Raw genomic sequence first — 16,892 nt, 5'->3', positions numbered from 1 at the left:
GTGACACTTCAATATCGAGCGTTCCTTGATACGGACAAAGGCGTTTAATGCAAACACGGGACCAACGGAAGAGAGGAAAGGGGTTGGGATATGGACGATGATTTCGTGGAAATTGTGAATTTTTGTGAGAAATTCAGGGGAACTGGGGGACAAAGGGAAATTTCGTTTGTTCTGTTAACAAATATACTATGTATATATTGGATTCCAAATGGAATGAAAACTTTGTTACAGTTTTCGGTATATTGAGTTTCGGAGAATTGCTTCTGTAGGCTAGCTGGGGCTATTTGGATCGGTGTTCTATTAGATTTGTTGGGAAGTTCCAATATTTTCCCTTCCGTAATTTAATAAACTGTTGTGTATAAAGCGTTGAGAAACTATGGAACACAGAAAACAATACAACATTCGAATAGATTCAATTGAAATCCGTGTGCACGTATTTTTGTCTTTTAATCAGCTATGATTAGAACTCGACACGCTGGTTCGGTATGTATATTCTGTAATTTTAATTCAATTTTTAAGGAAAAAGACTATTTCTCCACCGTCCGTTTGATATTTTACGACAAACAGGGCATCCGTAAAACCATCACGCGCCGGTGATTACTAACGAGCAACGAAACATTCCGAATTCCAGCCGCGAAACTTGATAACCCGACTAATTACGGACATCTCCGCAGCCGCGCTTCAATTCATAAAAAGCTTACTTTGCATCAAAAGCGCATTGATATATATTCTGGACCCAATTTACACCGTCTATAATTTGTTTCCCTCGCATTCTATCGAATTGAATACAATTCCGATATCGTCTGTGCGAGTCCCCTTCTCGTTGTATTGTTTCAATTTTCCACTACTTTTAACGGGGTAGTACCCCGGGCTTCAAAGGGGTAAACAAAAGACGCCGAGTTACTAATACACACTCTACCCAACGCGAAAGCTTTCACGAATCAACAATCGGACAGCTGAACGTTTAATTGTGTGGCAGAAGGCTGTGTTACTTTTTGCCCAATGATAACATTCTTGTATTTATTTCGTATTGGAGGCATTCTATATATTTATAACATTTATTTACGTAAATATACTTAGGTATAATCCTTTTGTAAAAAAAATATACAGTCTACAAGATCTATCCCATTCTCTTACTTGTAATCATCAGAAAGTATTACTTAATTATTCTTACATATAATTCTATGTAGGGTAGATATCCCCATTATTGCTACCTTAAGATTGTAGCGTAACTTCATTTGATCATTTTATGTGTTCTTTATGTTAAAAATCGTCTCAGTTTAAAACGTTATTTAACAATTCTTTCGATAAAAAACATAGTTTCATACATTACATTATGAAGAATTAATTAATAATTAATTAAAATCTACGAGCACTCTCAGTACCCCTACAACTGTCGCCTAAAAAATTTAAGTAATTCTTGTATACTTTAACAATGTATTTTGTACGGCTCTTTCTTTCCTACGATTTCGCCATCACCACCCACTTACGGAATCACGTTTCTGACGCTCAAATTGCACTTTCGTTTCTCAATATTAATATTCGAATACCAGATACATCCAACTACATGTATTCCTTAATTTTTATATAAATCAGAGTTACAATTTTACAATAAAATTTTACGTTACATTTTCATCAAGTAAAATAAACAAAGTGGCAGTATTAGAGACACTGGCAATAATTAGTACATTTACCCTACTGATTCCTCAAACACGAATTCGATCATAGCAATGAATATTACTTACATTATTCATAATTTATTCACCAGTTGTTAGTTCTCGTTGAACAAGGTATACGCGTAGGAACCGAAAGGTCCTAATTCGGACAGAACAGTACGGGTCCAAATGAATCCAAACGTTTGGGCATCCAACGGTCGAGCCAAAAGGATTTCCCAATTATCACGAGACGATCGACAGAATCGGCGCGGGCGAGGATAAAACGGCGAGGCTAACGAGCCTCGACAAGAGAGGCGACGTTCACTTCTTACCGGCCGACTGGGTTCGTTCTTCGCTCGTCACACACGTGCCACCGAGCTCGCGTTACGAGCGAATAAAGAAAAAAGAAAAAAAAAGAAAAAAGGAACGGGGCAGGTGAGAAATGTTCTACGTGCCATACGGTGGTACGTAGGCGACTCGCTCGATTAATCTAACGCTGTGCCGGTACACATATACATACACATCTCCGTCGGTTATTACGGTTAAACTGCACCCTAGGCTGTATGTAATACCGCACAGTGGTGCAAGAGACTGGAAAAGCGAGGCGGGGGTGGCGGGCACGTAGCGTCGCCCGTTTGATATCCACCTTCGACCATCCCAGACACGCTCTCTCTCTCTCCAACGACAATTACAGAGTATTCTCGGGTTCTACGTTATCCACTCGGGTCTGTCGAGTAACATGTAACGAGAACGAGCCACGTTTCTGATTTTCAAGTGCGATTGCCAGAGCACTTTCCCTCCCCTTTGGAAGAACGAGGGGGAAAAATTTATTTCGGTTCGTCTCGCTTGGATAATCCAGTCTACGGTATTACCTCTTTGTATGCGACTCACTGGGGTCCTTTGAGTAACGAGGGTAACCTGCGTTTTTGTTCGTGGTTTATTGCTAATCATCATTAATGCAATTATTGTTCGAATGGGTTACCCAGTGTCGAGAAGATTACAGTCGAGTTATATCGAGGTAGATATCAAGTAACGAAGCAGTATTGTACACCGAATATACTGTACGAACTATTGTTTAATCTACAAGGGAGTAAATCTGAATTCGGCTTCGACAAAATTAAATTCAAGTTATGTCGAGGTAGATACCCAGTAACCAAGCAGTACTGTACACCGAATATACCGTACGAACTATTGTTCTATCTACAAGTTGGTAGATCTCAATTAGGCTTCGAGAAGATTACACGGAAGTTATATTGAGGTAGGTACACGTAACGAAGCAGTACTGTACACTAAATATATCATACGAACTATTCTTCCATCTATAAGAGGCTACAAGATCACATTGCACATACTTGTTCCTACAATCGACGATTATCATTAACCACTTTCAGCGTGCAACACGTTCAACCATTTTCCCCGAAGTGGAGGGGATAACGGAGAACTTCTATCGAGGTATCCACGTACATCAGAACAACGAACCGTATATTTCCCCGAAATTATTATTCTATCGTACGGACGGGCAAAACGTCGTGTTCCGCTCGATGATTTTACGAGTCGCGACAGCTCTCAATCAATAATCGTAACTGGTATCGACGGCGCGGAAAATAGCGGTGAATATTCGATAATTTCCCGCGTGCAGTTGGCACTCGTTCGGCTCGAGAGCCTAATTGGAAATATCGCGTTCGAACTATTCCCCTTTATAAAATGATTCGAGTGCGAATGATAGCTCATAGGGCGATTATTTTCACTCGATCTTCGGGGTTTTTTGTTCCGATCAACTGGATACTGAAGGTCCACCCCCCACCCTTACAGACGTTATCGCTCGCAGATGTTATCGCTTGGTCCTTTATCACTTTTTCTTACCTAGTATTCTCTACGGCCTTCCGTCATCGGACAGCACAATGTGCCCAGCAGGATCGCCCACATGAGAGAGAGTAGAGCTCTCGATAATTCAACGGGACAGGGCGAAAAAAATCAATAGTACAACCACCCCAATGGGGGCTCTGTCCCCCTAACTCTAACCGTGCATATAGAGACGGCCTGGTAGAGCCCACGAACGCTTTCTACCTCGTATACTTAATGAGCACGACCAACCCTATTTTGCACGGCAAGTTATACGCTTTATAACGCTCGATGATACGAAACTGTCGGTCAAGCTTTTTCGTTCTTGCTGCAAATTGTTTTTTTTTTCTTGGATCAACGAGTAAAACAAATTCCCCTCGTATTAAACAAATGAAGAAGGCAACCTTATTATACAATTGGCTTAATTATTCAGTGTGCAAGATTTATAAACATCGAATCCACAGAATCGTATTAGATCGTAACATATGAAATGTCGATTTTTTTCAGTTCGTGAGGAACCCATTTTCTGATTTTTTTTAACTTTGCCTATTGATCTACTTCACGTAAGACCTTCAAATTGTTTTTTTTTTTTTAGGATCAACGAGTAAAACAAATTCCCCTCGCATTAGACAATTGTGAAGATTCGTGGTTCCAACCCCTTTCCGTCTTAAACGAATACCCAATTGGAGGTATACAGTCTTAAATTTTGAAATGAAGAACCTTATTATACAATTGACTTAATTATTCACTGTGCAAGATTTATAAACATCGAATCCACAGAATCGTATTAGATCGTAACATATGAAATGTCGATTTTTTTCAGTTCGTGAGGAACCCATTTTCTGATTTTTTTTAACTTTGCCTATTGATCTACTTCATTTAAGACCTTAAAATTTTCATTTTTTTACCAACCTATGTACTTTGATTCACTCTATGAATAACTGTGACCTCACTGGTCTGTTCTACACAACTTAGTCACCCTTATTTTGCCCAAAGTCCGAACTCTTACTTACTCATCCTGTACTAAGGCCCACAAGCATCTTCTCCTAGATCTAGCTCAGACCTATTTCAGACAAATACTTGAGAACTCCGTAACGTTTAGCTTACAATTACACCCTTACGACACTCTATTATGTGTAATTGAATAAACCTCTTCAAGATTTTTTTAAAATTCAATTCCGTGACTTAGAATCCAATAGCAGATGAAAATTTATAAAACCAACGATGAATAGTACATTCATAGCACTACCCAACCCAAAAGTTATATCAGCATTACGTACAGCTTCGATCGTATAAAATTACTCGAATTTCGTGCGTATCCATTGTAAATAGAATACTGAAGAACTTCCGGCGCTACTTCAAACAATATACTTAACAAAAGAGCATTCATCAACATTCAATTTTATATAAACCATACTGCAAGCAAATAATATATATTTCTTCATACAATCCAAGTGAAGAATCGACAGCGTTCAAACGGACATTTCGTATATTACAACCGAATAAATTGAAACTGTGAATAAACAGACTACCAAATATTAATAATTCTATTAATTCTAAAGCCTCACATCATCATCCCTCTATCTGTACATAACAATTTCAATTACCAACGAAAGCAGTCTTCTCCAATTCACAAAAATCCAAACCGTGAGCGTCGTCGCGTTTACCCACCTCGGAAAAGCTACATCCGAAAGCTTTCCAGGCACCAAACGGTGGAAGGGGGTGGGTGAAGATCGACGCCAGCAGCATCGATATCGTCGAGTTCCGCGCGAATCTTCGAGGTAAACACGCTCCTCACGAAAGAACACGGGAAACGAATATCGGACGACGGGATCATGGGGGTGGGTTTGGCAAGAAAGCTCCCGTCAGCGGAAAAGAAAATTCTCTTCAGTTTCCTTCGACGAGTCCATGTTCGAAGGAACTCTCTCTTGGAACTTGTTCCTCGCGATAGAAACGGATCGTGTCGGCAAGACATTGTTTCCCCTGGTTGAAACGCGATAAAGGGGTGGTGGTCTCGCGCTTTTTATAGAACTTCCAAGACAGAACGACGCCAAACTGGAGGGGTGAAGGGGAGAACTAACCGTGGAAGGAAAGTTGCGTGTCTCCCCGTGCGTAGAACAGTCGTATCGATTTCCGAAAGGGAGAGTGAACACACGGCGAAAGAGATACAAGAAACCTTCATATTTTTAAAAGGAAAACCTTTCTTCGCCGAGTGAGCCGCCGATGAATCTCGTTAACTATTTCGGAGGGGTGAAGAGAACTCTCGAGGCGAGGACGATCCCAAAGGACGCTTCAGAAGGGCTCCCTCTGCAACCCCTGGAGACACTGGGGTGGAAACAGAGGGAATGGACGAGGATCGATTTTTCTCGGAGATTTTTCATCGGGAATCAGCCGTAGATGCTTTTGTTCGACAGTTTCGACCGTCCCATCCTGTGTCCGCAACGGCAAAACGGTTTCGATATTTCGAAACAGCGTACATCTGTCGTGCCGTCGAACCAGTGGTAATAATGGCGAATTCATCGAAATGATTGTTCGGGTCACGGGGGAGGAGGCCCTATGGGTGAGGATGGATATTATTTTACATTTAACGTCGCTCAGGATGGTCGATAAATCGATCCCCCTCCCCCATGTGTGCCTGGTATTTCCATTGGTGACGCGAATAATTGAAAAGCTGACCGGTACCACGCCAATACTGCACAGAAATGCGTTTCCTGGTGAAATTGTTATCGAATTGTTCCCGTCGGAGAGGGCGAAGAATCAGGTATCGAGGTAATTAGCGCGTTGTTTAATATTGTCGAAAATTATGATTCACCGGGTAATGAATTTGTAATGTATATCATGATTGAGTATAGTTTCGCAGAATTTGGAGAGGAAACGAATCTTTTTTGTGAAATCTAGAATTGTTGAAAATCTCCACCTGGAGAGACGATCCGTTGCGGTTGATATTTAACCCATTACCCGGCAAACATTAAAACAGAAAATCTAAGGCTATGTACATTAACCATTTTCAATTAAAATATAAAAATTAAGGGATTTAAATTAAATTTCAGTAAATTATCCCGTACAGTACCTTTTAAGTAATAACCCTTATAGTACCTTTTTAGTTTTCCGAGTACCGTTTAAAAATACCTTGGGAAATAGGCGATTTTTGAGGTATCTATTAAAATGAACATGTTTCTCTTAAAAATGAAGACAGTTTCACATTTTTTTAATTTATTGTGAAATGTTTACGTTATTTTTTGTAAAGGTGAAGTGTCATTACATCTGTTTAAATTATATTCAAAATAGAAAGTCTATATGTAGGCTCAAGGTATTTTTCGGAAAACCCAGAAAGCTGATATATCGGCTCTAAGGTACTAAAAGGGTTAAGAATGTAGGATCCTAATAACAAAATATAAACGGCTTAAAATATTATACAAAATTAAGTAATGATTCATTATGATAGACCCTGAAATACGCTTTAATATAAACGCACCTTGCATTTATCACACATATAAATTATTTGATCATTGTCTGCATTTTTTTCCGGATGTTTCAAAATCATACGCCCAATATTGTCTTTTCCCATTTGTCGAGGGACTTCATTCTTACTCGAAAAACTGGTAAACAGGTATAAAACAATACATTTTTTATTGGCAAACAAAATTTTTAACGTCTTTACAAAGATATAAGAACATAATTATAACAGATATAATACAAAATGTTCCCTTTACCCTAATTAAAAACAAGTTTAATGCATTTATACAACAGCAGCTGTTAATGAGATAACTCCAATTCTCGTGTATTGTATCGTCAGCGTTCGTGGAAGGAAGACCAAGATCGTGTAAAAAGAATATCAAGAAAAATCTGTGCAATAAATGGAAATTAAACTTAACCGATTAACCGCTGCTGTAGCATAAACGCAACATTAAACTTGTTTTTAATTAGGATAAAGGAAACATTTTGCTTTACATCTATCATAATTATGTTCCTAAATCTTTGTAAAGATGTAATGAATTCTTTTCGCCAATAAAAAATTAAGTTTTTTATATTTAACAATTTTTCAAGTAAAAATGAAGTCCCCGGAGACTTTTATGGTATAGATCACCGCACGATGGTGGAACGGTTAGATCTGAATCAAAAAGATCCGTGTCCTTATCTGCGAACGCGACCGACAACGCAAACACGTCGAATTGGCTGCTTCCGGGACACGGGACGCGCCGTGGTAACCGAGTCGATGGTGTCTCCGAGGGCACAAAGGACCCTCCTTCGGAGAAAGGAAAACTCGAGAGGGGGGTTGCGCATCCGCCCTTCTAAATCGCGAGTTTTTGGCGGACGACTGGCATGGATCCAGCGGAAGCGTTTGCATCGGGGAACCGGAGGCCCTGCTTAGATTTACACGGATTTCCGTTTGGCGGCCGCAACCACCGTAAATAACCGACGTGGCAACAAAAATTGTACTTACAACGGTGACGCGTGATACACGACGGCACTCTGGAGCGCATAAGAATTTCCCAGATTGTGTCCTTCCCTCGGAAGACAAATAAATTTTTCGAATGATAATATTGTCCATATGCAATACGGAGATACGAGCGAATAAAATGTAACCAAGTGCCATTTACGGGAATTGACCTTCGTCCGGCGGATGTAGGGTCATTTCGGTCCAATAATGGCGATCATCACTGTATTCTTTGTTCCACGGCCCAAAGTGCACACTTAAACTGTCGACGATGCAGAAATATTATTACACTTCAATATTTATAAATTTTTTATTTTTATATAATATACGAGATGTTCTACAACGAATGAGCTAATGAATGGTCAATAGTTTGGAAAGACACAGTTTGGAGACCACGTCACACAGAAGTTCGATCAACCCGTTGTTACCATTTTCACCTGGTTCATTACAGAACAATTGTACGATCTTCTATTGTATTACAAATTAACGTACTCTTAACTGTAAATTCTGACATGGGCCACGAAGGCCTAACAGAGCACGGGCAGTTTCTACATTTCGAAGATTAACATAATTTCCACGGAACAATAGAAGACACGAGAAGGTCCGTTAATAGCTGGTGTTCCAACGTTAAATGGCGTTGCTCGTGAAAAGCCTGGTGGGTTCGCATGTAAAACGTCCCTGCCCGAGCAGAGTCAGGGTGTTTCAAGAAATCATAATAAGGAATTCTCCGTGCGCGCGGTCCATTCACGTTTCTTTTTTATTTGAAAAGTTTTTCGAGCCGTCGTATTACAACGGAACACGGAGGTACGGAGACACGAGTGGGCAGAAGAGCTTAAGTGACTCGAAACAATCCCAAAGACTCCCGCCTTTAAATCCACGGGAAAAATACATCCTCGAGGCTAATTAATGTAATTGCTGACCTGGTAACGTGCACTGTCGTTGAAATTTTATATCACGTTTCTGAGACAATAAGTTACAAAGTTCGAGTTCCTTCGCTAGGTCTGTGAAGGAATAGTACACAGAACCATTCAAGGGTTCAAATTAGTGAAACTATTTATCTCCAAATTATCGTGAATGGTCTAATTATCTCCATAATCAATGAAAAAAATGAACTAGAGAAGCAATTTTGGTAAACCATCCTTAACATGGAAGCATTTTCAAAGCGAAAAATAGTGAAGAAGGTTCAACGAATGAGAATGAAATTTCAGAATAATTTACTATAAATAAATTTGAAGATTATGTCTCGTGAAACATACCCATTAATTTTCTATAATTACATTCGTAAATTGCGTGAAACATTCTACACCCCACACGACAACTCTCTGATATACGTTTTCGAAAACATACCCATTTAGAGCGTTAACAGACGTAACAAACCAAATTTCATCGGTAACCACGAAGCTGTAATTCGACATCTCTAGAGAGATTGCTCCAAAATTTCACGGAGTTCGTGTCACGAGCAACGTTCCCAGCGTCGAATGTCTCTTAATAGCCGTTTAGACGTAAGCTCGTCTAGAAGCCTGTACACAGACGCACCTTGTATTTAAAGATACTTTGACGCACATGGTTCCGTATCTTTTAAACGCGTCGCCAGTGGGCGGAGAACGCTAAGTGTTCGGTCGGACGTAAACGCTTTCGGGCACCTAGAGGTCTCCGTGCATTAACGGCCTCGTCTTTCGACGACACGAATTTCTCCGTTCACCGAACCGTAGACATACTGTTGTCGCACAATACACGGACTGTTCGTTGGATCCCCGAAAAGATAAAACAACCTTTTGAACGAGCGTTTATCACGCTGCTCCCGGATGATTCTTGCCACCGAGAAATCATTCGAACCGTATGTATGCACACGTCTGGTTTGCGCAGAGTACACTGCTCGAACCATGTGTCTCGTTCTTTGCTGGATTACAAGAAAGAAAAAATTGAAGGAGAAGCCCTCGTAAATTCCTGACAATCACGAAGCCACCGTGGAGTATCTTGTCGATGATAGAACGCGGTTTCAACGACCTTAATCGCGAACAGTGGAAAAACAACGATTATTCCCGAGATGGGAGGCCGCTTGAATCCTCCTACTCCAATATGTTCACTGTTGATGCTCCGATTAACTTTCTCGGAAAGCACTTTTCGCCGATTTGTCGAGAAATTCGTACATGGAAACCTTCAGTCCTATTTTTAATCAAAGACCAACGATTGGCTCCACTGGAAACTTTCCTGTGTCTGCGTGCATCCAGACATATATGCCTGGTTTTAGCCTATATCATCCTCTAGCAGGGAAAAGTGGGACAATTCTCTCCAGTTACGATGATACGCGCACCGCTTACTCTGCACAAAGGATAAACTATTCATGAAATCAACTGTAAACTCGAAAACAATGGGAGCCCGTTATTTAAAGGAATCGCAGACCAAGAAAAATTGGGTCAGCCTGCTGGTATAACGAGTGTGCACTCAACATACTGATCTATTTAGGGGGAACGATGAACGATTTAACGAGTCAATAGCACAGAAGTTTAAAGCCCATTAAACGCGATTATAGAGGACGCTCCGAAACCTGTGGTCCACGTCAAGGACAGTCGATTTGTTCCGAAAAGATAAACTAAACTGGCTGAATATTTTGTGATTCTAGTGCCAGGTACACGCCGCACCTTCCAGTAACTAATAACCAGAAGAAAACGATATGGACAAAAGATACTTCAAGGAAGTGCAACTTTCTATGACTGTGCTTTTCCTTCCTGGCAAACATGCAACCATTTAACACAATTGTGGTTCAAAAAATACAACTAATTATACAGGGTGTTCCATTTAAATCGATCCACTCGAATATCTTCGAAACTGTTGACTAAATTAAAAAATAGTTCAGACAAAAGTTTAATGGTATCAGGGGGCACATTTTCTGATGTCATATGAAGGTCAACTTTGTTTTTTAAATGGAATCGCATATTTTTGAATGCATTAATTCGTCATAAGTGACTTAGTACTTTATGTAGGGAATAACGAGTAGCATCAAGTAGTGTATTAAAAAATATACGATTGCATTTAAAAAAACAAAGTTGAACTTCATATGACCTTTACGCGTCCACATAGAAAATAATATTCCTCACACCAGAAAGTGTGCCCCCTGATACCATTTAACTTTCGTCTGAAACATTTCTAAATATCGTCGATAATTCCGAAGATATTCGAGTGGTCTATTTAAATGGTACACCCTCTATAATTCTAATTCTTTCCACCGATCTATAATAGAATGATTTAAACCTAAAGATATGATATTTTACTAAATGAATGGTGTACCATCCACTGGGTCCACTCTGACCCGAGTTTCAAACGCTCCATCTAAGGATCAATATATTTATAAAAAACTTGGACATCATCTATCAAAAAAACGCCTTCATGATCCGTTAAACAATCTCAGCCTACAACCACAACAAATATCATCAGTCTTCTCGGGAAACATTTTTTTCACTCCACACGTGTATTTTTTTTTTTTCAAGAGAGAATGAATCGTTCGGAATCTGGGATTATATCATCGTCTATTTAGGAACATTCCGTGGAATCGGGTGCCGAGGCACTGGCAGTTCACGGGCACAATGTTATCGAACGCGAACGATATATGTACGGTCAATCCACGTTTGCAAAGTGGGCGCGTGCGGCTCCGGGTGAAAGCTCCGGGAGCGCAACAACGCCGGAGCGCCGCGCGTGCCGACGACACCACGCAACGCGTCGCCACGGGACCGATCCGCAATTAAAGAAAGTTCAGGGCGACGCACATCGTGTTTCGGCTCTGTCACGAGACCCCCCACCCCACACCCGCACGACGACCGATCGACGATTCCGCGCGGAATTGAATATTTGCCGAAGTTAATCGCGGCTGGTAACGGTATTACACCTGAACCCGATGGCAACGGTCACACACACTCGTCGTAGCCTCTATCTCTTTTTCTCTCTTCGGGGAGCCGTTTATTGCTCCTTTACTTTTGTCGTCGTTGCCTGTGCTCTCCTTTTCACGGTTCGCTGCCAGACTATTCATTGACGACCAGTTGGTCGCCGTGAAAATCGACAACGGTCCACGGTTTAGTCGATTTCTACTGTTATCGTGGTTGAATTGTAATGATTAGACTGCGGATTTTTATGCAAAATAACATTTTCTGGAGAAATTTATAAAGACAGAAGTAAAAGTAAAAATTTATTTTTCCTCCTAAGTATCTTATTGGGTTTAGAATAAAGCAGAAAAATCATTGGATCCGATGGAAGTTTTGTTTTTTATTATATTTAACAGAGCTCTATGAGCTATAAATGCATAAAATCCGCAGTCTAGTGATGATAATAAGGAATCTTGATAATGGTGATGTATACCGAGAACATATTATAGAAATGTTTTCAAGTTGGTGAAGTTTAAACAAAAAATGAAGCGATCACAATGGTAAGGATGGTGACCACCGATGTATTTAGCACAGGTAGATGATTAGTAAATAACTAAAGATGGAGGAAGGACCTGAGGCCTGTTCGAAGTCGCCATAAAGGCCCGCGACCTATAGTAAGGCTTGGGGATAATGAGAATACGCCTTTATGTGATAAAAATTCATTTACAATTGACACGTTGAAGCGGGCACAATAAGAATTATACCTGCATTCTATAATGAATAAATATTATCATTCTTTCCGTATTTCTTCTCTCTTTTTTGTATTATATCCGTATGTTTCTGACTAGACAGTTAAGTAAATTCGAATCCTAAAGGCAATATAGAGGAATACAACTATAAACATTTCATTTAATACGGTCTTAATTAGTGATTAATCGTGAGTAAATAACTGTTTAATAAATTATACCCTGATTAGTCAAGCCTGATCGGACTTGTTAATAAATAAAAATTCATTAATGTATAATGGACGAAGCTCAGTTGAGTCCTCTCTACTATTGTATCTAACCCGAATTGTAAGTTGGATATGTACGTCGAAAATGAGTACCTACAGTTGTTACTAGGGCCGATTTATGAGCTACTCCTATCAACAATTTATCGAACCTGAATTTATAGGAAAGGTCAATACAGTTCCTGACCAATGTTACGTACAAACAAAATATTTAAGTAAAAAAAAAAACAAACTTTCATTCGGAGTTATTCTGTAACAGAAACACGAAACTATCGAAATTTGATCACGGTTGTATCGATAGTCGCTATCTTTCTGCTCACTTTTTCTGGAAACATTTCTGAATAACTGGCGATCACGAAGTTTAACGAGATAATACGCGTTTACGAGATATTACAGAGCTGACGGAACGACGGGTTTAAATATTTGGAATACAGAGCCAAAAATATTTCCTCAATTTCTATGAAGATTATTTTGTCGCGCGTAAATGGAAAAGAGGTGGTAGGCTGTTTGCTGAGCATACATATAAATAAGAACTTAATATCAATTATGTTTATGTAATAGAACGTTTTTCTACTTTTCGTTTATGAGAGAGAAAAATGCGTGTTTTGAATAAAAATGCGAAGTAACGACAAATGGTCACTGAAGAAAAATGATATTGTAACACGAACTTTATACATTAATTGAATGTTAGCTTCTTCGATTCGAAAGATTAATTTATCAATACTTTCTGTTTACAATTCCTTTCACTAGTGAATATTTCAAGAAAAAATATTTAATTAAGCAAAACTATTTCTACAAATATTTATAACTACCTCTATTTATTGTTACCACAAATACTCATTCCTGTTTCAATTCATTCAATTGGCCAAGTGCAAAAGAAAAATGATATTAATAAGGAAATACATTAGTTCCCGAAAAATAATTATTGTTAGTTAAAGTGTTCAAAGTTATTGGTTTCAAATGAATCTTGCCCAGGTCTGGAGCAGCTAAAGGTCAATGGCGTTCGTTTGTTTATTATGGTGGACACTCCAGTAGGTGTATCTGCTCGAATGTCAAACAGCACGCAGGACTGTTTGAGCAGTTCGCTATTACAGCGAAAAATCCGGATAATTTTTTAAAATCCACATACCTGTTACCGCAGCAGGACCCTCGTCGTTCTTCGAGTAATCCGCGTTCGGTGAGATATTTAATTAATCGTACAGCACATTTTAACACACGCCGGGACACACTGTGCGCAGGCAAGAGTCAACGAAATGCACCACGAGCGGACTGACAGTTACCACGGGTTGTTCATTATTGGAAAATCTACCATACAGGCTGCTCTTGCGCAGCCGGCGCGATACTACCGACTTCCTCCCCTCTATAGGCCGACGCCATTTCTACCAACCTTCCTTCCCTCTAGCTTTCACGTTCTTCACACCCGTATCCAAAAAATTCGGCGCCCTGCCCTTGCGTAGAAAATTTATTATAACTAGACTGCGGGTATTTATAACAGATACAATCGAATAAAATATGGTGAAATAAAAATTTTAAGACACTATAACACCTACATTTTTTTCCTTGTTTCCAAGTGATAAATTTCATTGAGGCAATCAGCTATTTAAATCCTGTTTTCATAAATTAATTCGTCAAAATGTAAATCTGCACAAACATCTGCATTTAATTTATAAACATATATGAAATTTTTTTCAAATTCGTGTTTTTACGGACTATATTTTATCGAAAGTTTCCATATGATAAAAATAATAGGTGTATCGTTTAGGGATCTGTTTTCACCAATATTCATTATTCGTTTTAAAGTTAATTGAAGACTTCATCTACGTTGACAATATTAATTCTTTGATATTCTCCAAACTCTCACAGAATTTTTCTAAGCATAAAGAGAAGTTAGTAGTTTTTAACTATTGTATGCAATTAATCATATAGTTTATCAAAAGTGTTTTAAACTTTAATTCAATTGATTGTCTACATATGATCTGCATATTTGTGAATGTTATAATAATATCCACATTTGCAGTCTACTGGTGACTTATGTCAAATGTCACGTACAAAATCAATGATAAGCCGAAATGTTATTAAAAAAAACATTAATTTGCTACATGTAATAAGTAGACTTTGAATTTCTATGCAAATTCAACTGTTTGGAACATCAACAAGAATAAATTATTTAATCGGTGACATGGTTCCTTGATTGAAAATTTTATTTGAATAAAAGTAAAATTTGCTACACTTTAACAAACTTTTCGTTTAATTGTCTTTTTTGACATCCAAGTACGGTATAAATTCATATAATCCATAAACGAATAATACTAAATGTTAGATTAGAACGTTTGCACATATAATTAGACAAAAACATAATATATTAAATGTAAGAAGGACGTAAATAATATCAGTGTAATAGAGATTGCGAAACTTGTCAAGAACTTCATAAAAACAACACCGGTAACTGCCGAGATGTGAAACTTGTGATGCGGCAAACCCGTCTAGAAAGCGAGTAGTTTGTGGAAACAGACAACCTCACAGAGGTTGGCTGAATTTTCGCAAAGTGAATTTCACTTGAACATTAGATATTATTTCCCTTGTCTTACCCTTGGATAATGAAAGTTTCGCGTTATTGTTGAGTCGCGTATTCTAAAGTGGATCAATTCACGGCACATTATTCGGTGTTACTCGCTATTTTTTGGAAAAATATACAGCGCTTCACAAAAATAAGATATCATGGCGGTACCCACTACCGGTGTAGGTAAGTATTTTATGTCTGTTTTATGAGCTGAAGATGCGAACGACAAACAGATCGGTTATTCCTTAAAAACTAATGACTTTTCTATAAACGAATCACAGGTTAAATTTCATGACGGAAACTGATCTCCGCATTCCTCATGAAATATAAAATCTGTCGTATTTCTTTTGTAGTAAGTTATCACGCACAGTAAACGTGTCTAAATGTAATCAGTGATTCGTCCTGTTTTCGAAGATATTTCTGTTATTTTGCATTTTCTATATGAGGAAAGTTACGCTCTACTTAAGAGAAGATTATAAAAATACAAACCAGCAGCAGGTTACACCATGCCCAAAGTTATAGGCTCATAACCTGTACTTATTTCAACTTTTTTTTATTAACACAAGCCTGTACGTAGTAAAATTGCTAACAGATTTAAAGATGATAACTTTGATTTCTTATTTTTAGTTGTACCTCGAAACTTTCGTTTACTAGAGGAATTAGAGCAAGGTCAAAAGGGTGTAGGTGATGGTACAATCAGTTGGGGCCTGGAAAATGATGATGACATGACTCTCACACATTGGACTGGAATGATAATTGGACCACCTAGAGTAATTTCTTCTTAAGTTTTATATCCAAATTGGAATATGTATTGTTATTATATTTTGCATGAATTATAAAAACAATATTGATGATCCTTGTAGTTTTAATAAAGGTGGATTTATTGGTTACTTAAGCATTATATGATATTGTTTTAGACACCGTATGAAAATAGGATGTATAGTTTGAAAATTGATTGCGGTCAGAGATACCCAGATGATGCTCCTAACGTTAGATTTTTAAGCAGGATCAACATAAATTGTATTAACAGTACTACTGGTGCAGTAAGTGTTTGTTTTTTGTTTGAGCTAATTAATAATGAAAATAATATTTCATGGATTGTATTTTATAGGTTGATAATCGCAGTGTACCAGTATTGGCAAAGTGGCAACGAGAATACACAATTAAAACAGTTCTTCAAGAGCTTCGCCGTTTGATGACATTGAAAGATAATATGAAACTGTCTCAGCCTCCAGAAGGTAGCACTTTTTAGCCTAGCCACATGTAAACTCAACATCTCTTCCTTTCTGTGGTAGCATGGGGCAAGATTCGGTCAAGGTACCAAATACTATTAAATGGGTACTCAATAAAGATGTATGCTAAGAAGTAACATCTGTATAAAAAAAAAGAAGGTGATAACTATAAAAGTTGAATCAGTGTTTTCAGTTTACAGAAATACTTACAAAATTCACAAAACATTTGTTTTTACGTATCATTTTCTAATTTTAAAGTACATTTCATGTATATGTAAAATTATTATTTTAATTCTGTT

General features: G+C 38.3%; 2 protein-coding genes across 3 annotated transcripts in view; one reads left to right on the top strand and one right to left on the bottom strand.

Annotated features, from left to right (window-relative positions):
- Positions 1–14,144, bottom strand: part of LOC107187774 (tyrosine-protein kinase Src64B) — a 76,968-nt gene extending 62,824 nt beyond the window's left edge. For both annotated transcript variants that reach the window (XM_015575946.1, XM_015575947.1), the window contains exon 1: positions 13,931–14,144. The gene's annotated coding sequence lies outside the window, so the exon portion shown is untranslated. The remainder of the gene's footprint in view (positions 1–13,930) is intronic.
- Positions 14,145–15,303: 1,159 nt separating this feature from the next.
- LOC107187737 (ubiquitin-conjugating enzyme E2 variant 2) lies at positions 15,304–16,658 on the top strand. The gene is made up of 4 exons (XM_015575899.1): positions 15,304–15,544; positions 15,989–16,131; positions 16,279–16,404; positions 16,473–16,658. The coding sequence occupies exons 1-4, from the start codon at positions 15,520–15,522 to the stop codon at positions 16,611–16,613; spliced, it is 435 nt and encodes a 144-aa protein (XP_015431385.1). The 5' UTR covers positions 15,304–15,519; the 3' UTR covers positions 16,614–16,658.
- The last annotated feature ends 234 nt before the right edge of the window (positions 16,659–16,892 follow it).

Source organism: Dufourea novaeangliae, unplaced genomic scaffold (genome assembly GCF_001272555.1).
Source record: "Dufourea novaeangliae isolate 0120121106 unplaced genomic scaffold, ASM127255v1 scaffold101, whole genome shotgun sequence".
In the NCBI taxonomy this organism is placed as follows: Eukaryota; Metazoa; Arthropoda; class Insecta; order Hymenoptera; family Halictidae; genus Dufourea; species Dufourea novaeangliae.
The sequence above is the reverse complement of the archived record's forward strand: the minus strand, read 5'-3'. Positions and strand labels throughout refer to the sequence as shown.

Excerpts from the sequence above, each read along its gene's own strand:
- LOC107187737 (XM_015575899.1), top strand. The coding sequence starts at position 15,520 with ATGGCGGTACCCACTACCGGTGTAG. Across the intron at positions 16,132-16,278 it reads TGATAATTGGACCACCTAGA|ACACCGTATGAAAATAGGAT; the intron begins GTAATTTCTTCT and ends ATATTGTTTTAG. Across the intron at positions 16,405-16,472 it reads TTAACAGTACTACTGGTGCA|GTTGATAATCGCAGTGTACC; the intron begins GTAAGTGTTTGT and ends TGTATTTTATAG.